This window comes from Piliocolobus tephrosceles, chromosome 10 (genome assembly GCF_002776525.5).
Source record: "Piliocolobus tephrosceles isolate RC106 chromosome 10, ASM277652v3, whole genome shotgun sequence".
Lineage (NCBI taxonomy): Eukaryota > Metazoa > Chordata > Mammalia > Primates > Cercopithecidae > Piliocolobus > Piliocolobus tephrosceles.
The window spans coordinates 73,446,987-73,469,620 of NC_045443.1; the positions used below are offsets into that span (position 1 = coordinate 73,446,987).

The 22,634-nt window shown below is 36.2% G+C and overlaps 1 protein-coding gene and 1 pseudogene across 6 annotated transcripts in view; one reads left to right on the forward strand and one right to left on the reverse strand.

The window, feature by feature from the left end:
• The window catches only part of NAP1L1 (nucleosome assembly protein 1 like 1), a 38,981-nt gene that overhangs the window by 11,141 nt on the left and 5,206 nt on the right, over nt 1–22,634 (reverse strand). For 4 of the 6 annotated variants that reach the window (XM_023217057.2, XM_023216968.3, XM_023216834.3 and 1 more), the window contains exons 2-6: nt 17,370–17,406; nt 12,115–12,200; nt 10,586–10,688; nt 3,123–3,264; nt 2,798–2,878 (exon numbers count right to left, since the gene is read on the reverse strand). In XM_023217057.2, coding sequence (XP_023072825.1) covers nt 2,798–2,878; nt 3,123–3,264; nt 10,586–10,688; nt 12,115–12,200; nt 17,370–17,386 — 429 coding nt within the window. In that variant the 5' untranslated portion in view covers nt 17,387–17,406. The remainder of the gene's footprint in view (nt 1–2,797; nt 2,879–3,122; nt 3,265–10,585; nt 10,689–12,114; nt 12,201–17,369; nt 17,407–22,634) is intronic. The other 2 variants (XM_031936352.1, XM_023217131.3) reach the window with 1 other exon arrangement.
• LOC111545958 lies at nt 186–825 on the forward strand (annotated as a pseudogene).

Sequence of the window (22,634 nt, forward strand, 5' to 3'; positions counted from 1 at the left end):
AAGGAAATAATGACTTTTTGAGTACAGTTGGTGGTGCCAGCTTGAATAATAGCTGATCTGCATTATCATTCTTACAAAAAGGAAAAATATTTCCTAGGTATAAAAATACAACTGATGCTCTAGGGCAGCCCTGACCAGGGAGACAGTTGCATTTGTCAGTTCAGCTGGCAATAGCAGCGGGAGTGGAGTGGGCAGGGCCTGTGAGATCACCTGGGTTTGTGAAATGGCTGCTGACATTTCTGAATCCAGCAGGGCTGATTGCAAAGGAGACCCAAGGAACAGTGCCAAGTTAGATGCCGATTACCCACTTCGAGTCTTTTATTGTGGAGTTTGTTCATTACCAACAGAGTACTATGAATATATGCCTGATGTTGCTAAATGTAGACAATGATTAGAGAAGAATTTTCCAAATGAATTTGCAAAACTTACTGTAGAAAATTCCAAACAAGAAGTTGGAATTAGTCAGGGTCAAGGAACAGCAGGGGAAGAAGAGGAGAAGAAAAAACAGAAGAGAGGTGGAAGGGGTCAAATAAAACAAAAAACAAAGACCACACCACAAAAGATTACTATAGCCAAAATTCCCAGAGCAAAGAAACATGTGACAAGAGTGTGTGGCCCTGTAACTTTTGAAATTGATCTTAAAACACACAAAGATTTATTGCTCAGAAATTCTCCTGTGGTGCCTCAGTAACAGGGGAGGATGAAATTATCATTCAAGGAGACTTTACAGATGACATAACTGATGTCATTCAGGAAAAATGGCCAGAAGTACATGATGACAGTATCGAAGATCTTGGAGAAGTGAATTTGAAAATTTGTCTGTAGTTAATGGACTGAACTTAGAGTTGAGAGTTGATATGGCCAAAGGGAGAGAGGCCTTTATAAACCTATATATATATATATATATATTTTTTTTTTCTACAGTAAAACTGTAGATTGCCCTCATCCTTGGCATTTTCACTGTTCTGTACAAGGCTGCTTGTTTTTATTGCCAAAGTCAAATAAACAGGAGAGACTATCATGCTCATGCATGAATACAATTTAGTTAAATAAAAAATTTTGGTCATCTGGTATTGACTTTTTTTTTTTTTTTGAGACGGAGTCTCGCACTGTTGCCTGGGCCGTAGTGCAGTGGCGTGATCTTGGCTCACTGCAACCTCTGCCTCCCAGGTTCAAGTGATTCTCCTGCCTCAGCCTCCTGAGTAGGTGGGATTACAGGCGCCTGCCTCCACGCCCAGCTAATAATTTGTATTTTTAGTAGAGACAGGGTTTCACCGTGTTCGCCAGGCTGGTCTCAAACTCCTGACCTCATGATTGGCCCCCTCGGCCTCCCAAAGTGCTGGGATTGCAGGCATGAGCCACTGTGCCTGGACTTTCTCTCTTTTTATCTTTTGAAAAACCCAGCAGACTTTTTGTGGGGACCATTTTTGTTGATTATTTTATTGACTTAAAGCTGAGTGATTTTTTAAAAGAAATTGAATTTGGCTCCCTCACAATAATATGTCTCCTTGCTTCTTTGATGTGGTAATTTTGAGATGGGTGAGAATCTAACAGATTTGTGGTTGAATCTGCTTCGTTGTTATGAAGTCCACCCTATGGGCACAATAACATACTGTTGGTAGGAGGTGTTCGAGCTATTCTGGAGATTATTTGGTAAAGTATACTAAAAGCCTTAAAACCATGTATGTGCACTGTTTGAACCAATAAGCTACTTCTTTGACATCAGAAGACATTAGAGGAAACAATAAGCCTTGCAATAAAACTTATGGATGAAAGTATTCTTCACAATATGATTTATAATAAAAAATTGCAAATGTTATAAATGAACAATTGGAAAATGGTTAAGGAACTGATGGTGCACACTGTGTGGTATGTTTATGTTTAAAGATGTGGTTTGGGCCGGGCGTGGTGGCGCAAGCCTGTAATCCCAGCACTTTGGGAGGCCGAGACGGGCGGATCACGAGGTCAGGAGATCGAGACCATCCTGGCTAACACGGTGAAACCCCGTCTCTACTAAAAATACAAAAAATTAGCCGGGCGAGGTGGTGGGCGCCTGTGGTCCCAGCCACTCAGGAGGCTGAGGCAGGAGAATGGCGTGAACCCAGTAGGCGGAGGTTGCGGTGAGCTGAGATCCGGCCACTGCACTCCAGCCTGGGCAACAGAGCAAGACTCCGTCTCAAAAAATAAAATAAAATAAAATAAAGATGTGGTTTGCATATATGTTTAAAGAATCATATTTTCTAAGATTATTTGGAAACATGTTTGGTAATGTCAAGTGGGGGCACACCAGATACATCTTAGACATTTATCGTCATCATTCTGAGTGGAAGGCCATTCAGAGATGCTAGAGGTTCTTATTATGGCCATAAATTACATGAGTAAAATTCTGCTAACCAATTAAAAATAATGTACACCCATGCTCAATATACAGTCCTGGAAATAGCAACTGAAATATGTCTTCTCACAAGAGAAAATGACAGTTTTAATGATGCATTAGATGAATTTAAACTTTAAGTCAGGTGCTGCAAATTGGAAAGAAGACTTGTGGTGTTAATGCTGTGGACACTTTTAAGAAACTTAGAATCCATGAAACCACTGCTTATTGCCATGCAAATTACAATCTTGAATGACTTTTTTTTAATATAAAGTATTAGAAAAATATAAGATGTAAAATTAAAAAATGAAAAAAGTACAACTAGTTATATAATATTGTACTCCATCATTAAATGCTAACATTTCTGACAAGTCCTAAGATTTTACCATCTATAAAACATACTAAAATAAAGTTGGTACCAACCGAAATCTCATCTTCTTCATCTGGTTTCCATTCACATTCTTCTTCCGTAGGTTCATAAATTGCATTAATAATCTCAAATCGCTAAAATGATTAAAAAAAAAAGGCTGTATAAAATCACTGGCATCCAAGGTAAAACCAGCGGTTTCTAAGAAGTCTTATAAATTTAACAAATGCATACCACAACTTTATTACTGATAGTTCCTCCAAGTGCCTCTAATAACAATTTCAATGAGATTTCTAAAGACTAACCTCTTCCAAGTCTGCTTATATTTCCAGACTTCATCTTCTAGAATGTTAAATTAAACAAAGTAGGAGAAAGCATTACCTTATCAAACAGAGGCTGATAGAGAACAGCATACTTCCTTTCAAGATCGTGAACTTCCTCATAGAATTTGGCTTCTATCTGTGCACATTTAACTTGCAGGTTTTTGAGAGCATTCACTCGTCTTTTAACTACCCTAGGCAGGCTGAAAGGTTAGAAATCAGTTACATAGCATCATACTAAAACGTAAGTCACACTTCTTTTGTCATATTGAAACTGAAGCATTGAAGTTAGTGAATGATAGGTTTTTTATCTGAAGCAAAAGGTGGAGTCAAAGTAAATAAAAATCAAATAGACATAAATATATTGACCCACTGGCTATATTTCAAAAGTAGAAATGTAACTAGGTAAATTGATGAAGAAAATGTAAATCATATTGTCAACCCTAAATCTTTACCCAAGTGCTGGACTTGTCATTGCTGAAGTCATGGACTAACCATTTTAATTCTGAGAATAATGATTACTTGGATTTTTCTTTTACATATATCTCACCTATACTAGTTATTAGGAAAAGGAGGGGAGCATATATATATCAGGAAAAAGGACAAGATTCCACACACCATTATTATATTTTAGTCTCCATATTTAATTAGGAATTAGTAATCACATATTAAATAAGAGTGTAACATACTATAAAGAGGAGACATGTATTTTTAAAATAACAACTTTAGGCCAGGTGCTATGGCTCACAACTGTAGTCCCAGCACCTTGGGAAGCCGAGGCGGGTGGACTGCTTGAGCCCAAAAGTTCAAGACCAGCCTGGGCAACATGGCAAAACCCTGTCTCTACAAAAAAATACAAAAATTAGCTGGGTGTGGTGGTGCATGCCTGTGGTCCCAGCTACTTGGAAGGCTAAGATGAGAGGATCACCTGAGCCTGGGATGTCAAGGCCGAATTGAGCAAGATTGCACCACCACTGTACTCGAGCCTGGCTGACAGAATGAGACCCTGTCTCAAAAATAAATAACAGCTTTGATGAGATAAAATACATATACCATACAATGCACTGTGAAGCACTATTTTAATTTTTATTTTAGGTCAACCTAAAATATATGTGTATACCCTATATATATGTATACCCTAAAATATGGGGCTATGTGAAGGTTTGCTGTACAGATTATTTTATCATCCAGGTATTAAGCCCAGTACCCAATACTTAATTTTCTGCTCCTCTCCCTCCTCCCACACTCCACCCTCAAGTAACCCTAGTGTCTGCTGTTTCCTTCTTTGTGTTCATGAGTTCTCATCATTTAGCTCCTACTTGTAAGTAAGAACGTGTGGTATTTGGTTCTCTGTTCATGTGTTTGTTTGCTAAGGATAATAGCTTCTAGCTCCATCCATGTTCCCACAAAAGACATGATCTCGTTCTTTGTATGGCTGCATAGTATTACGTGATGTACACATTTTCTGTATCAGATCTGTCATTGATGGGCATTTAGGTTGATTCCATGTCTGCTACTGTGAATAGGGGGCACTGATTTTTAACAGGTTATACACACTAGGTTTTCAGTCTCCTAAAGAATGATTAAACCTCTCTAATAATAAATGTTCACACTTAAAATGTACCTAACTTTAGGGAATCTATGCAACAGATACAAAATCCAGGTTAGAATTTCCTGCCATAAACTTTTGTGAATCAAATAATGCACTTAGTTAGTCACTATTTAATATTATTAGAAATAAAAAACAAACCCTTGAAGATATCACCTTTCTATTTCTGTTAGTTTTAAGTAAAAAGCACTACTCTGCCAAGGTAGTGAACCAGCATGGGTTTCTGGCTTTTCTTGCTCCCCCAAAAAGCTAATCCCAGAAACTTTAGAACAAGAATGAAGCAACTACTGAGGCACACACACACTGTAAGCAATTTCAGGTAAGACTGGAGGTTGTGCTTAACTGGTACAGGGTGACCAACAACTTAGGGAGAGAATGGCCACAGTAGGTAGCCATGCGGACAGGCTGGAAGATAGCAATTCCACAAGAAAGCTTTTTAAGTTCTGCTCCTGCCTTGCAACAATCATTGTCTGTCATCTTCACCTTTCACAAGAGCCCAATGCCAAGGTTGATGAAAGCTGCAGTGGTTCAAAGCCCTCAAACATGTATTTGCTCCAATCTAGGAATAATGAATTGACAACCAAAGACGATTAGTCCCCCACCCTTACAAAGCACACCATAAAAATTGCCTGGACTGGCAGCAAACTTTCAGTCTAAGGCAACTAGTGCTGTACTACTTAGGCTCACCCTGTGCCCTTCTCGTCACAAACCTTCATTTCTCCCCAAATATTCATTATTAGGGTAACTGGTATTGCCTAATGTGCCAGAGCTCGAAGAATAACTAGACACTTCAAGGGTACAATTTCTATGAAAGAGTGAAATGATTATCATCTGAAGCAGCATAATTAGAGAATTTAAACAAGAATGTAAATATACTTAGAGATGAGGAAGATTAACAACATGCAACAAGACCAAGAAATCTAAAACAGAGTGGGAATGTTAAGTATGAAAAATACAATAACTAAAATAGGCAACAAATAAGAGAAACAGGATAGATTCAACTGAAGGTAAAGTCCATGATGTTGAAAAGTTCTACCAGAAGGCAGCATGAAAGACAGATGGAAAATAGAAAAGCTCTGAGATATGGATGATAAAAGTAGCAACAGCTGACAAACAGAGAAGGGGTACAAAATCTTAACATATGAGAATGATACATTTCTCAGAATTAAAGCAATATAAAAATCCTTACTCTGCTTCCTAGACATGTTAATGAGATTTATGAATATCAAAGACAAGAAAATTCTAAAGGTGTCCAGTGAAAAAGAATAACCTACAAATAAAAAGGAATCAGACTAACAACAGGCATTAAAAGAAACGCTGAAATAAAGAAAAAATAAATTGTAGTTTTTAAGAACTCTGAATTTACTACTTCATAGCCAAACTATTATTCAGATATAAAAGCAAGACAAAAATTGTATCAGGTATACCAGGCTTCAGGTTTGCCACAGATACTCACTATATATTACTAAAAGCAACTTTTGAGGAAATTAAAAAAAAAATTCAGCAGATGCTATGTAAGGTATGGGTGCAGTCAAATATCTTGGTAAATTTCTTGCCTTGAAGGGAAAAACAGAGGGCCAGAGAAAGCACATTTATAAACAATATAAATATTGGTAAATTTAAGATATCAATAGGGGTAAATAAACTTAGATATTAGGTTATAAGCCACTACCATAGTAACAAAAATCAATGCATTAACTTTGGAACCAGCAGAAGACGACTTGATTTATCCAATGGGAAGCCGAAAAAAAGAAAGACCCAAAGTAAAATAAATTAAAAATGAGAAAGATGGCAGCAATAAATCCAAAAACAATATAACTTTTAAGAAATGCAAAATCAGCCTTACTAATAATAAAGAAGCAAACATTGAGGCTGAGTGTGGTGGCTCATGCCTGTAATCTCAGCACTCTGGGAAGCCCAGGTGGGTGAATCGCTTTAACTCAGAAGTTTGAGACCAGCTTGGGCAACAATGTGAAACCCCATCTCTACAAAAATAAAAAAATTAGCCAGGCATGGTGGTGTGTGCCTATAGTCCCAGCTACTTGGGAGGCTGAGGCAGGAGAATCGCTTGAGCCCAAGGCTAAGGCTGCAGTGAACCGTCATTGTGCTATGGCACTCCAGCCTGGAGACAAAGCGAGACACTATATCCAAAAAAATAAAAGAAGCAAACATTGATCTAGAGGAAGAAACAAAGATGAAAAGATGAAAAAAGACATACTAGGTTAAAAGTTTTTTAAAAAAAAAAAAAAAAAAAAGAGGCTGGGGGTGATGGCTTATGCCTGTATTCCCAGGACTTTGGAAGACCAAAGTGAACCCAAGAGCTCGAGACCAGTCTGGGCAACACAGGGAGACTCCATTTCTACAAAAATAATAGCCAGGCACGATGGTATGTACCTGTGGGTCCCAGCTACTTGTGAGGTTGGGGTGGGAGGATCACAGTGAGCCATGAGTATGCCACTGCACTCCAGTGTGGATCACTGAGTGAGGCCTTGTCATAAAAGCTGGGGGTCGTTATTGTAATATCAGACAAATAAAAATTATGCCCCCCCCCCAAAAATTATAAAATACAAAGGAAGACACATATCAGTAAAATGAAACAAGAGAAGAAATGCTCATCACAAATATTATACACCTAATACAGCTTCAAAATATTTCAATCTACAAATGATAGAAAAAAATTGTCAGGTCAAACAGACAACCAATAAGCAGAAATAAAGAGAAGCTGTGAACAATACAATAAGCTTGAGCTATTAATTTCAGCATACAGATCTTCACACTCAACATTTACAAAAGTAAGAGTATTAAGGCCATAAAAAACACAAATTAAAAAATAAAATCAAACGAATTACACATTCAATTTAAAAAACTGGAGAGTACCACAGAGCAAACCTAAAAAAGAAGTAACATTAATGCCAGAAATCAGACGGCCACAATAACAAAAGACAGTATGGAAAAGGAAAACCAAAAGCAAAATTAATATTCTAAAAAATTAATAAGATCAAGACAACTAGCAGAATTAAGATGCAAAATACAGAATATGAAAACCAGATTTGGGGGGAGGGGGGAGGGATTGCATTGGGAGTTATACCTGATATAAATGACGAATTGATGGGTGCTGACGAGTTGATGGGTGCAGCACACCAACATGGCACAAGTATACATATGTAACAAACCTGCACGTTATGCACATGTACCCTAGAACTTAAAGTATAATAATAATAATAAAAAAAAAGAAAACCAGATTTTTAAAACTATTGTCAACTATGTACTAATCAATTTTAAACCTAAATGTGTACATGTTTAAAATATGAAACTCCAAAACTGATGAGAGAACTTGAATAAATTAGTATGTCAAAAAAAAAAAAAAATTATCCAAAACTCCCCAGGACCTCTACTTCCCAAACTCCAAAGGTACAAACTAAATTTTTAGTAGAGAACTAAATTTTTACCCTAAGAACAGCTAATTCCTATCTTATACAAGTTGTTTCAGGAAATAGGAAAAATAAAAAAAAAAGCAGCCATTCATTAGATTAGGCAATTGAAATTTGACTCCAAAAACCAGTTAAGTATTACCACTTCCTGAAAGTTTCTTTATGCACATACATACATGAATGCACACAACACAAGCTCATTTCACTAACAAGTAAGAACTGTAAAATTCAATTACTCAACAATGTATCAGTAACACATCATGATTCAATTTACTACAGGAATGCAAGGCTAGTTTGATATCCAAAATAAGTATTTCCAAAACATGTATTTACTATTTACTTAATATATTGAAGGAAAAAGTTCAATAGAGCATCTTAATTGATAGAAAAAAACACAGGTCAGATTAAAAAACAGTAAACAGGCCTGAATTTAATAGAGATTTTATATTCATTTCCAACATGAACAGAAATAAGACAAAGATGTCCTTTTTTAATACTAATATTTAACACAGTAGTGAAAGTCCTGGTAATGTTGTAAAGAAAAATATGTGGTATAATGTGATGTGGAAGAACAGAGCTAACTAAAACTGCCATTATTTGCAGATAAAATCTTGTGACTAAGGGGGCAAAACAGAACACATTACTACAATAAATTTAGCAAAATTACCGGATACAAGAGCAACTTAAAAAAAAACAACAACAGCAATCCTCTGTAAATCAAGAACAGCCAAACAGAAAATACAATAAAAAAGATGCTATTCACAACAGCCACACAAAATATACAGACATTAACTTAACCAACAGACTCTGTGAAGATAACTTTGAAACTAAAGACACAGAATGTGACCTGAATAATTAGAAGTATGTGAATGAGACAACATTTAAAGATATAATTTCAGTAAATCTATAAATGCAATACAATTCCTATCAGAGTTTTAATATTTTTTTTTTGCTTGTTGACAACCCTGATAAACTTAACTGTCAAAAATGTGGATGACTGTGTTTGGGGGAGATGTGTGAAAGGATGCAACCTGCCCTGCCAATCATTAAGACAACTATAAAGTCATAGTAATTAAGTGTTACAATGACAAGAGACAAAGACCAATAAAACAGAAGAGTGCTGCTCAAAGACAAACACAGGTGTTTACAACTTGATATGCAATGAAGGTAGGTGGTACACCTAAATGGGGGAAGAATGGATTGATTAGTGAAAGTGAAAAAAAAAAAACTAGCTCATGTCACTGGAGGAAGACCCAAAATAAATAAATAAATAAACCTCGCTCATTAAAAAATGAGGCAGAAAAAAAAGGAACTGGAAGTTTACACGCACCAAATAGAAAGGTAGACTCTAGAGGGATTTAAGACCTAAATGTAAAAGGTAAAACTATTCAATAGGAAATGTAGCAGAATCCAGGAGGGACTTCTTAAACAGTTTCAAAAGCACAAGCCCTAGGGCAAAATATTTTACTAAAATAAAACTTAACTGTTTACCAGAGGACTCCATGGATAAATTAGTAGCAATGACACATTATTTAGAATGTCTAAAAACTGATAAGGGAATAACATTTGGAATACAAAGACTTTTGCAAAGCATTAAAAAAAAAAATTGCAATCTCAACAGGAAAATGGAAAAAGCGTACCAATGGGCAACCAAAAAGGTTTAAGCATTATGAAGAAAAGCTAAAAACTCATTAGAAATCATAAAACACAAATAAGACAAAATGAGTCTGTACCTCTTAGACTGATTTAAAAATATAAACAAAAACACTACGAAGCTGGATGGTGCCAATTGTTGGCAGACATGAAGATGAATCCATCTTCTTGCACTGGGTACAGTATTTCTGGAAATCATGCTGGAAGCACAATGCTTAAAGGCTTGCATACTCTACGTAAGTGGCACTCCCACTGCTGAGTACGCATCTCAAAGAAATTCTCACACAGTTCCTTTACAGGCCATGTAATTGAATTTGTGTTGATAAAGGAGTCCATTGTAGGAAAAGCAGATAATAAAACACAGAGAACACACACCACACAGAACTAGGCAACATTTAGAAGCTACTAACTATAATTAACATATAGATAGTAACCTGAATGGATCTTAAAATCACAAAAAAGGTTTTTTAACGTGTAAGCTGCATAAGATATTCATGCTATTAGTAATGATTTATGTCACCAGTGAAATAAGAAATCTGTATTTCTTCTAATTCTGTGCATTTCTAACATACCTCTAAACAAATCTCTGAAATGCCTAAAATCAGTATACTTCCTATAAACTTGAACCAAAATAAACTTTAAAAGACCAATGTAAACAGGTGGTACTAAGCACAATTTTAAACTTCCAATAATCCTATACTGGATACTAGCAGACAACAGGTTTCCACTACTGCATACCTAAATCCTAGATGGTCTTAAAAACAGATATGCCTACAACGTTGATTGATTATAGAAAGATAAATAAGGACTACGGAAAAGGAGAACTTGTACCTTTCAATGTATCCTGTTGGTGTTTCTACCAGACCATCAAGTCTTTCTTGAAGGGCTGCAAGAATCTGAGGATTTTGCATCATCTGAACAGTTAGCTGACGTGCTTTAAAAAAAAAAAAGGGCATCGAAAGAAGGATTTTATGAAAATGTATTATGCTTTTTTAATTTAATAGGACAATCCAATCTCATGAAGTTTTCCTAACTGGCCCATAAATTGCTGGTGTATCTAATGAGTAGAGACGGGCAGGGCAAGCTAAAGAGAATACACTCTAGGAAAACCCAATGTTCAGGAATAATTCAGATTCCTAATCTATCCCTAGTCAAGGCATTTCTCAAGGTCACTGCCACATCTACTATGAACAGTATCCTTCCTCTTCCTGGTATCTTGTGTTTCACCCACCTTGCATTTTAGGAAGCTCAAAGCTTCATTCAGATGCCTATCTATGACTCTTGACAGTCCTTTGAATGCAGACAACACATATCAGAAAAACTGCAAATATATTGACAGTTTTAGGCCCAGGAGAAAGGTAAAGTGAATGATCTGAATGTTTATGTTTGATGCTCGTGTAATGTATTTCTATGTGTATGAATAAAGTTAATAGTTGACACAGTCAACAGTTGCAACTGAAGCCAAACAAAATGTGGTTATAAATGGCTTTTTAAAAACATAATCCAAATATACACTAGATTTTTACAAAACAAATTACGCTACTAATCTTCTCTTCATCATCAATACAGTTATTACACAAAGTGCCATAAACTTAACCTTCCCAATTATGTTTTTGGAGGTCAATTTACTTCTGATAATAATTCAGTTATTGGATGATGTACAGCCAGGATAACCAATATAGATTTTTAAATATCAATATTGGTCACTGAGGATACAGTTCTGTATCTGTTAAGAAAATGTTACAAAATGAAAGCTGAAGCTATTAATACAAGTTCTGAAGTCTTTTCACAATTAACTTCCATCTGGCTTAAAAATGAAAAGCTGAGTCATCAGGTACCTTAATATTCTTAGTATCAGGCCCAGATCTACAGGACATACCCTAAGCAGTACAAGCCCCCACCACCACTCCTTTTAAAAAGTATCTGCTAAAATAAATTGTGAATATTATTTACATTTAATAAATGGCTTTTCTGCTTGAAGGAGTGGATTTTTAAGAAGACACACACTACATGTTCTCTATATAATTAAACACTAAACATACTGTTATAAGCACCACATCACAACCTGTAACATTTTTAAATTTAGACAGAACTCATGGGCAGCTGTTTGACACAGGTACACCAAGTTGCTCCAACAGTGCAGGATGCAAACAATGACTTTTGAGTTGCTGTATCTATACCTACCCTCTCCTTTCTCTCTCTCGAACAAATACACACACACACACAGTTTCTAGAGGTATGGACCAGTAGATAAAATAGGACAATGAGAAGGGTCCAAAAAAACAGACTGGTACTTCTAACTACCCTCTAGTAGACATGTGCCAGCAATCATTGGCTCCTGAAGTAATTTAAAATAATACCTTTGATTTTTGTTTCTTCACCAGTTTCCTCTTCTTCTACTTCTTCAACATCATCCAAATCTTGATCAAGTTCAGACTGTTCTTTGCTATAATATCATAGTATCACACCAAGGTTCAAATGTACCAATTACCAAAAAAAATTATAGAAAAACTTAAAATTCATTTTCAAAATTAGTATCTCTTTCAAAGACATGAAATAGGAAATTCAAAAGGTAATTCCGTTTTCTAACTTCACATGTAAACAAGTACAAACCGGAAGTGCTTAAACTTTCATTAAAAGCATCTGGTCAAATGTGAAGTTTATACTTTTCAAGCTTTATAAAATTGGTTTTGTACGTTTTTGGGGAATGTGATGTCAACAAGTATGTGCATTCAACCCAGTATCTACTGATTTTACTTTTTCTTCTTAGTAACAACATCCTCATTTTATATGAGATGGCAACACACCAAGCTAAAAGTCTACATTTCCTAGCCTACCTTCGGCTAGACTATTTTGGCAGCAAGATAGAAAAACAAAAGTGCTGTTTTTCTTTGAGGAAGTATCCTTAACAGGAAAGTAGACAGCTGGGAAGCCTTTATCTTAATCCCTTCTCCCCGCTCCCACTTAGAATATTAATGTGATTGCTCGAGCTCCAGCAGCCACACTGGACCAGGAGGCATCCTAGCGAATGAAAGCCACCAGCTAAAGAAAAAGGAGTAAGGAAAAACAGAAGAATCCTGGATCCCTTATGGCTGTGGAGCAATTATACCAGCTTATACTATCTTTGGACTTTCCTTTTCTTTACTTCATAGTGGAGGTTAAGAAAGAATAAAGTGAAGACTTCTGAGTCTAGCTCTTGTTTAGAACAAAGCCAAGATGACAGCACCATTCAAAGAGAAAGTTAAAAAGCAGTAAGATAGCATCCTTCTCATTTCATCTTAAAAAAAAAAATCACCAAAAATCAAATTTTTGAAAATGAGATTACATCTAGCATTAGAAAGGAAGATAAGGATTCCAAAGTCAATATAAAAGGTCATTGTACAATTCCTGTGTGAATTTTTTTTTTAACATTTGGATTAGAAATGTAGTTGCTTTCGTGTTTAAACAGCATTTGAAAAATTAATTTTTCATAGGGACAAATGATGACTTAATTTTCATACAACTACAGAAAAAAATCAACTGTACTCTACCAGCATAATTTAAGTTCCTGTCAACTGAGGACAAGAATTCAGTCTTCAGAAATGATACATATTATTTCTGAAAGCTTTTTTTTTCTTTTTTGAGACAGAGTCTCGCTCCACCCAGGCTGGATGGAGTGCAGTGGCACAACCTCGGCTCACGGCAACCTCTGTCCCCCAAGCTCAAGCAATTCTTGTGCCTCAACCTCCTGAATAGCTGGGACTACAGGAGTGTGCCACTGCACATGGCTAATTTTTGTATTTTTAGTAGAGACAGGGTTACACCATGTTGGCTGGGCTGGCCTCAGGTGATCCTCCCATGTCGACCTTCCAAAATCCTGGGATTACAGGCATGAGCTACCACGCCCAGCCTATTTCTGGAAGAACTCTGATTTGGTATAAACTTTAAGTGTTTCATAAGTATACACACTTAAGGGCCACTGGTTCCAGATAATTGGAGCAACTCTTCCTCTAGTGTCTTTAATCATTTATTGAACATCTATATGTAAAGGCTTTAAAACAGCTGTCCACAAACTATGTCCATGTGGCCAAACCCAGCCCACCCTACTATTGTAGATAAAATTTTATTGGAACACAGATGTACTACATGTATGTATTATCTGCTTTCACACTACATCAGCAGAGTTGAGTACAGTCATCCCTCAGATTCTATAGTGGACTGGTTCCAGGAAACTTCCCTACAAAATGCTGGGATGTTCAAGTCCCTCATATAAAATGGCACAGTAACTGCAACTAACCTATGCACATCCTCCTGCATACTTTAAATCACCTCTAGATTACTTATAATAATACTATATACAATGTAAACGTTATGTAAATAGTTGTATTATGCTGGGCCAGACGAAGTGGCTCATGCCTACAATCCCAACATTCTGGGAGCCAAGGCAAGAGGATCACTGGAGGCCAGGAGTTCAAGACCAGCCTGAACAACACAGTGAGAATACTCTATTAAAAACAAAACAAACAATAGTTGTTATGTTCTACTGTTTGTTTGCATTTATTATTGTGCTATTATATTTTATTGTTTTTTACCCTAATATTTTCTATCTGCAGTTGGTTGAATTCATAGATGCAAACTGAACCCACAGACACAGAGGGCCAACTGCAGTTAAGAGAATCATGTGGCCCAAAATGCTGAAAATGTTTACCACCAAGTCTTTTACAGAGGAAGGTTTACTGACTCTGGTTTTCAAGAACAAGAATCCCTTCTGACTTCCACCCTCCCAGGACTAACAGGCATCCAAAATTAAATAATAAGGAAGAGGGAAATCAAGCTGTCACAACCAATTTGCTCTTTTTAAAGTTTAAAATGAGAATTTCAAAGTTAAGATGGCAGATACCACAAACTCATCTGATCTTAATCCCTAAAATCTACACTAAAATTATGATAAAGAGTTTTTTTGTTTTGTTTTGTTAGCAGACTAACACTGAAATCAAAGAAACAAGGGCAGCAACATTTTGGAAGCTGGAAACCAGACAGGTGATAATTTCATTGAGAGAACTGAAATCTAAGATTAGCAGTGGGGAAAGCTGAGAAGCAGCCCAATCAAGTCTTCAAAAGGATAAGAACTGGTGGTACCAGGTACATTTCTAGAACTAGGGCAAGGGGTGGGGCAGGAGAGAAGGTGGCTAAAACAAGAAAGTAAAAACTGATAAGCAGTTAAATCATTACATCTTCTCCTCTACACTAGCAGACATACTCAGTTTCCTCTCGGAAAGGGTAAAATTCAGAACTTGGACTGGAAGACAACAGACACAGTTAACAGTATCAAAGATAAAGGACTATGTGCACATTAGAATGCTAAATGTAGAGCCTCCTCTACATTTAGAGAAACACCAGAGGCCAGATCTTTACCCAGACACTGTTCAATGATTAATCTGACTAGCCCAGAAAACAAAACAAAAAAAATTCTAACACTGGGGTTTCTAACAAATGCCCACTCTGGTGACCCTACACTGAAATCCCAAATTAACAAGCCTCCCTCTTCAACACTCAAATTTTCCAATCAATTTTCTTTTTTAATCATCTCTGAATTGTCCCTGCACCCTACCCAACCCAATCTTAATGAGCAGCCAACCAAGTTGTGATTTATATTTTAGGAAAGCGTCTTAGATTGAGACCAAATGAGGGAAAGAAAATGTAAGAGCAAATGGACTAAAAAGATGGAAGAAATATCCAGACAAACGAGATTATCATCAGTGAAACAAGGACAGGATGCTATTAAAAAAAACAAAAACAAAAACAAAACAGGAGGAATAAAGCAGGTCTTGGAAACTAAAACAACAGAAATCTTAAAACTCAACACGAGCTGAAAGTCTTCAGTTCTGCCTAGAAAGAAGAGCAAAGAGACAAAGATGGAAAATAGGACAGAAGATCATGAGATGACCAATCCAACACACAACACCTAATAGTAGCTCCAGAAAGAGAAAAAATAAATGAAGCAATCACAAAGTTAAATCAAGAATATCCCTGAAACTAAAAGCCCCTGAATTGCTGCACTAAAAGGGTCCACCACCAAACATGTAACGCTAAAATTTAAAAAAATAATGTGAAAATTTCAGAACTCTGAAGCCATAGTAGCTTCCAGAAAGAAATGTATATAAACTGTATATATTTCTTAATTATCATACACAAATAGTTAATTACAATGACTCTGAACTTCAACACAGCAACATTGGAAGCAAGGTGACAAAGGAGCAATGCCTTCAAAATTCTGAAGAAAAATGATTCCCATCTTACTATCCTACACCCAAACTATCCGGCATAAAGGTAGAATAGTCGTTTGGTGTCATGACATGTCTTAAAATAATTTACCTCCCTTGTACTATTCCAAGAAGGTACTAACACACCAAGAAAGCAATGGGAGATTTGGCAAACAACAAACCCAAGAGGAGAAACAAGGTGAAAACTCAGGAAGATAGTAAAATAGATCCAATGACAGCCATGTCACCAAGGTTAAGCAATCCAAATTAGAAGTGTGACACAGGAGACGATCATTTTGAGAACTATAATCACTAAAAATGCTGTTTCCACTCTTCTGGTTTTTCTAATGCTGAAGACAGAGTGCATAAGCCACTCATCTGGTTTTTTTAATGCTGAAGACAGAATGCGTAAGAATGGCCCAAATTCTTATTTGTACTTCTATGTGTTGATCTTGTACTGAAGTTTCCAACCCTCCCACTATCATTCGCTGATGCCTACAACAGCTATGGAAAATCATTTAGCATCCCCTCACTCCCAAGTGCTCTATTTTAACACAGGCTACTGTAAAATTACACGCAACAAATCCTGTGCACCTCATCCCATTCTTCCTGACCCTGTTTCTGTAAAACATCCATCCACATTAGAATCCTGCCACACGCCAACTTGATTAAACCTATGCTTCCCAGGACACATGACCTTGCCCAATACTTCTCCGTAAGTCTTTATAAAGCCTCAGAAAACTTGAGGACGAACTATGACCCAGATAGTCTTTTTTCCTTGTTATCCTGATCTTAGAGCCTTTATTCAGATTTTCAAAATTAAACACTGGTTGAGAATTTATAGGTGGTAAAGCTCTAAAGGAAAGCAAAAAAAGGAATTAGCAAAAGCCAGGATAGCACTTATATGTCTGCGAGGGAAAGGTGCAAATGAGAAGGGGCACACAAGGCTTCTGATAGTAATGTTCTATTTTTAACTTGTCTTAATATTCCTTAAGCTTTACATATAAATACATTTTATACATATTTTGGGTGTTTGGTACATTACAATGCAAGCAGTAAAATCTTTGGGAAATATATACAATAAAAATGAATTCTGCAAGTATTTATAATCCATTATCATGCTCCGCACTTTCTTAAAAACAGTGACAAATGGTTTAGTATATATGATGGTTTTGAATATATGATCATAAATATACTAATGATCATATGTTGTATATTTTATCTTGAATACACTGCACTAGCCTTTTGTAAAAGTAGGTACTAAGCATTAGTAACTACATTTTCATAATATATAATTCATACTACTTGCTGTTAAGAACAGAGTACAAAGTGATGCCAAATCTTGGAAAAGGAACCAACTCTCTGCCACTTACTTGTCAATGTCTGCCATGTTGTAAGAACTCCAAATATCTATGGAGAGAAACATCAATGTTAAAAAAAAGTATATGATTTATTAAAAAAAAGAAACCAAAACCCTTTAAATCAATACCATGCTGAAAACTATCCCAAGAAATGTCTATTTCCTTTAAAATACCATCAGTGTTAAGAATAAAAACTCATGGAACATGCAAATTCTTCCTTACTAGTACCAAAAGTAATTTTTCAAAAGATATTACTTAAAACAAGAAAAGCTACCACTAAGCTTTTAGAATCTGTTGTATATAGACTACGATAATAGCACCATTGGTTAAAAAAAAAACTAACATTTGCTAGAATCATAGGAAAGGAACAGTACAAAAGGATCTTCATTCAAATTCAACAACCAAGAAAGGTCAATTTCTGCTTAAATTTTTAGACTACTTAGCATCTTAAACAAATCCATTTCGTATTTAGCAATATTCATTTTTATGTAATTCATGTTTAAGAAAACCAAAACCTGACAGCTACTGTACTCACTATGCCCCCTACATCTCTTTTTAAAGAAGATTTAATCCTTGGATCAAACAGCCATTTAGACTATTTCAAAAGCTGTGGGTCCCAATCTTAATGGCAGATACCTCATGTTAGATAACGGATAACCACCAACCTCCAGCATCCCCTAGATATGCTGGGGACATTGTCAAGACTTGTGGTTACCAGACCTGAGTAAGTTTACTGTTAAGACTGACCAGAGGACATCCTAAGTTCCTTCTCACTAAAAGATTAGTATGAACCTGGAGAATACTGCTTTTAGAAAAATCTTAAAAGTAGATGTGCTATATTCAGGCAGCAAACAATGGTAGAATGCCACAGGTAATCTACAGATTACAAAAAAAGCTAAACCAAGTTTTGATAGAATCCACATTAAAATCAAGTTTATCTTCTTAGCCAGGCACAGTGGCACGAGACTGTAGTCCCAGCAGCCCGAGAGGCAAGATCATTTGAGCACAGGAGTTCAAGGCCTGCCTGGGAAACACAGCAAGACCCTATCTCTAAAAAAGTAACAATAAATAAATAGAATCAAGCTATCTGGTAAAAAAAAAAAATCTTAGTACATATTTAATCCACAAAATCCTGCATGTGTTTACTTTCACAGCAACGTATTATGCCTATGAACAAAGAGTTGCAAATGGAAAAGATCCTGATTTTAGCAATTAAGTGCTAATATTTGGGGGAAACAGTATTACTGACCTAGTATCTTATAAAGAATTATATAGAGTAATTATAAAGAAAATTTTTCTTCCTAATATATTTAACTCTGTAAATATTTTGTATTTGTTGTAAATAATTCCTAATAATACTGATGAATTTTTCTAGTGATTCTGGGTAATGAGTCAGCATTTACAAAGTGTTTAGCAATTATGAATCCTAATCAAAAATAAGAAAAATATTGAATCTCTGACATCAAAGAAATGCAAGTAGGATTCCAGTTTGTCTATCACATCATCAATAATTTCCTTTTAATACCGAGAAACTTGTGGTGCACATGCATCCTTATTTCTGGCTATTGTTCTTTCTGGAGAGCAATCTGACAATAGGAATATCAAAAGTCTTGAACATGTCCATCTCAGCCAGGCACCGTGGCTCACACCTGCAATCCCAGCACTTTGGGAGACCAAGGTAGAAGGACCGCTTGAGGACAGGAGTTCAAGACAAGCCTTGGCAACACAATGAGACGCTGTCTCTTAAAAAATAAAAATTAAAAAAACAAATTATGTCCATCTCCAGATTTATTCACTTATGAGATCTACCATAAAAAAATTACAAAGAATCTAATGCCTTTGCTTTCCATGTTCACCTAGAAGGTTCTTCCACAGCTCTGAACAAGTCTTGCACATCCTTTGACTCTCAGTTCAAAGTTTCACTCCCCAGAGATGCTTTCTCCAACCCGCAGATTCCGGTTAAGTAAGATTTCTTGCTTGTACACACACTCCTATAAAGCTTTCTTTCCACCATAAGATGTCTCAGTCTGTAATTATAAATTAGGGTGACCTATGGTCTGTCTCTCCCAACTGACAAGATTCATGATTACAAGAATTAAATCTGATCTTGCCAATCACAGTGTGTCTTCTTTGGGGTAGCGCACAAAGCTTATTATAAACTTAGTACTATAATGGAATGTGCATAAATGGAATGTTTTGCAGTCACAAATGAAACATATCTGAGTTGATATGAAGGAACACCAAAGCAAGGTAGAGAATGTATGCCAAAATCCCATTTGGATATGGGGGGAAAAAATATATATATATATGTGTGTGTGTATATATATATATATATGTGTGTGTGTGTGTGTGTGTATATGTGTGTGTGTGTATATATATATGTGTGTGTATATATATGTGTGTATATATATATATATAAAATCTCCACTCATATATGCACATGCTTTAATATAAATAAAATCTTTTAAAAAACATAAACCAAAAACCTAACCAGAGTAACCTAATGAGAAAGAAGGGACTGGGGGTAATGAGAACTAATTTCCCATTCACCATTATGGTCATGTGTGGATTTTATGTTCTGAGAAATGTGTCTTTAAGTGATTTTATTGTTGTTCAAGCATCAGAGTATACTTACACAAACTGAGATGGTATAGCCTACTACACACCTAGGCTTTGATACAGACTATTGCTCCCAGGCTACAAACCTATAGAGCATGTGACTGTACTGAACACAGTAGGCAACTTTAATGTAATGGCTAAGTATTTATGTGGTGCATGACTGCATTTGGTTTTCCAGTCCACAGATTTATATAATAATTTCCAATACACAAATGTATTCTGAAACAAAATAGAAACAAAACCCAAAACTTCCAAATTTAATTTTTTATAACATTTTAATGTGTTCACAGAAGAATGGCTACACTGCTAACCTCAATGTCCATTTGCAGCATTATATTTATAGTTTAAATTCTTAAAGTGAAACCATCTTTAGTAAAGAGGATCCAAGACAGAACATTTAAAGAACATTAACAGGAGGCATTTACTCCTCCAGAGAAGGCTGATCTAACCTGCCCATTCTGGCTACATTGTATTTCTTGGTTGTAAGATAGACCTAATTTTCTAGTCAGTTGTAGTCAGATCATTTGGGCTGACATCAACTTTGTAGCAATCCACAAACTAAGGCAAACAACTTCTGGCTCTATTTCATCATCTATATAAAGTAGAAAAATATCTGAGGGAGTGGGACACAAAAATCTGCAGTCTAAACAAAAAACTCAGCTTCTGAGAGGTGGTTCTCAGGTAGACCACAATGACAAACACAAGTTTAGGTTAATACCTGTGTTAATTTTTTTCTGTAGTTGACATTAAATAAAATCAGTGAGAATCTTATTTGTTAAGACATTAAATTGCATTCCAAGATCTCTGTGAAAAACTTTCATTCCTGAAAGCAACAAACTAGATTATGCAGATCAATTCTACCAATGAAAAATACGGCTGGACGCAGTGGCTCATATCTGTAATCCTAGCACTTTGAAAGGCCAAGGCAGGCGAATTGCCTGAGCTTAGGAGTTCAAGACCAGCCTGGGCAACATGGTGAAACCCAGTCTCTACTAAAACACAAAAAATTAGCCGGGCGTGATTGCGCACACCTGTAGTCCCAGCTACTTGGGAGGCTGAGGCAGGAGAATTGCTTGAACCCAGGAGGAGGAGGCTTCAGTGAGCCGAGATCACACCATTGCACCCCAGCCTGGGTGAGAGCGAGACCCTGTCTCAAATAAAAAAAACAAAAAAAAAAAAAGAAAGACAGAAAAATAATTAAAAGTACAGACTTTTTTAACAAAAACATTTTGTTAAAAATCTTAAAAGTACCGAAATATTAACAAGATAGTAAGGAATTACCAGTCCAAAACTGAAGGCAATACAGGAAGCAGAAGGAAGGCACTTGCGCACTAAGGTCAACTGCCAATTATCAGCAATTTCTCTGGCTTTAACCAAAGTTAAAATTCTGGGCCTGTCCAAGATGGGTATCTTTATGGCAACTCTCCCAAATTAAGCAGGAACCCCAAAATGCTATATCCTCAAGAATAAATTCATTCTCCTGGACAAACAGCCCCAATTTACCTCATCTATATTGCCCTCCAAACCCCAACCTATGTACTTGAAATGATCTGTCCCTGGTATATTTAGACACCTGCACATCCAAATATAAATGAAAGCTTCCTTCTATACCTTAAAAAATTCATACAAGTAATTTTTACAGCCAACAGGAGAAACAGAAAATAAAACAGAAATCAATCCTACACAAAGACTTAAATACTGTCATACAGACTACAAACAAATATATACCTATAGGCATAGTAAGCCTGGTTGTCTTTGATCTAAGTTTGAAAATACACTGTCTGCAAGGAAGTCATCTATTAAAGGTGATGTAACAAAATTTGTAAAACTAGAACTTCCAGAAATAAAAATAACTGAAAATCACAAACTAAATGGGCTGGCTTAAGAGTAAGATAAACAGCTGAAGAATTAAGTGACCTGAAATGAAGCTTAGAAAAAAACTTTCAAAATATGGCAGAGCCACAGAATCTGAAGGACTGAAAATACTGAAATGAAAAGACATTTTAGGATCCAAAAAAGCCTAATGAAGACTTCATACAAGTTCCAAGAGCAGGAGGATGCAATATTTGAAGAAGTTAATATGCAAGAATTTTCCATTTCCTTAAGTGATGAAAGACACCAATCCACAGATTCAGGTAGCCCTACAAGTTAAAACCATAAAATAAAGAACCCATATATATATATATGGTTTATTTATCCAGCTCGGGATATATCAGTAAAAAGGCAAGATAGCAAAAACAAATTCATCTCAAAAGCACACACAGAAAAGGTAGATTAACTTCAAAGCCACAAAAAGACTGACAGCTGTCTTCTCTTCAGTAAGACACCAAAAGACAACAGAATCTTCCATATGTTCTAATATGTTCTATATGTTCTAATCTTCTATATTCTAAGGCTCTTAGAATACTATCCCCAACCAAAACATCTTTTAAGAATGAAGGTGAGGCCGTGTGCAGTAGCTCACATCTATAGTCTCAGCACTTTGGAAGGCTGGGTCAGGAGGATCGCTTGAGGCCAGGAGTTCAAGGCCAGCCTGGGCAATATAGATCATCTCTACAAAAAATTAAAATGCCTGTTGTAGTCCTAGCTACTTGGAAGACTGAGGCAGGAAGATCACTTGAACCCAGGAGTTTGAGGTTACAGTGAGCTATGATCATG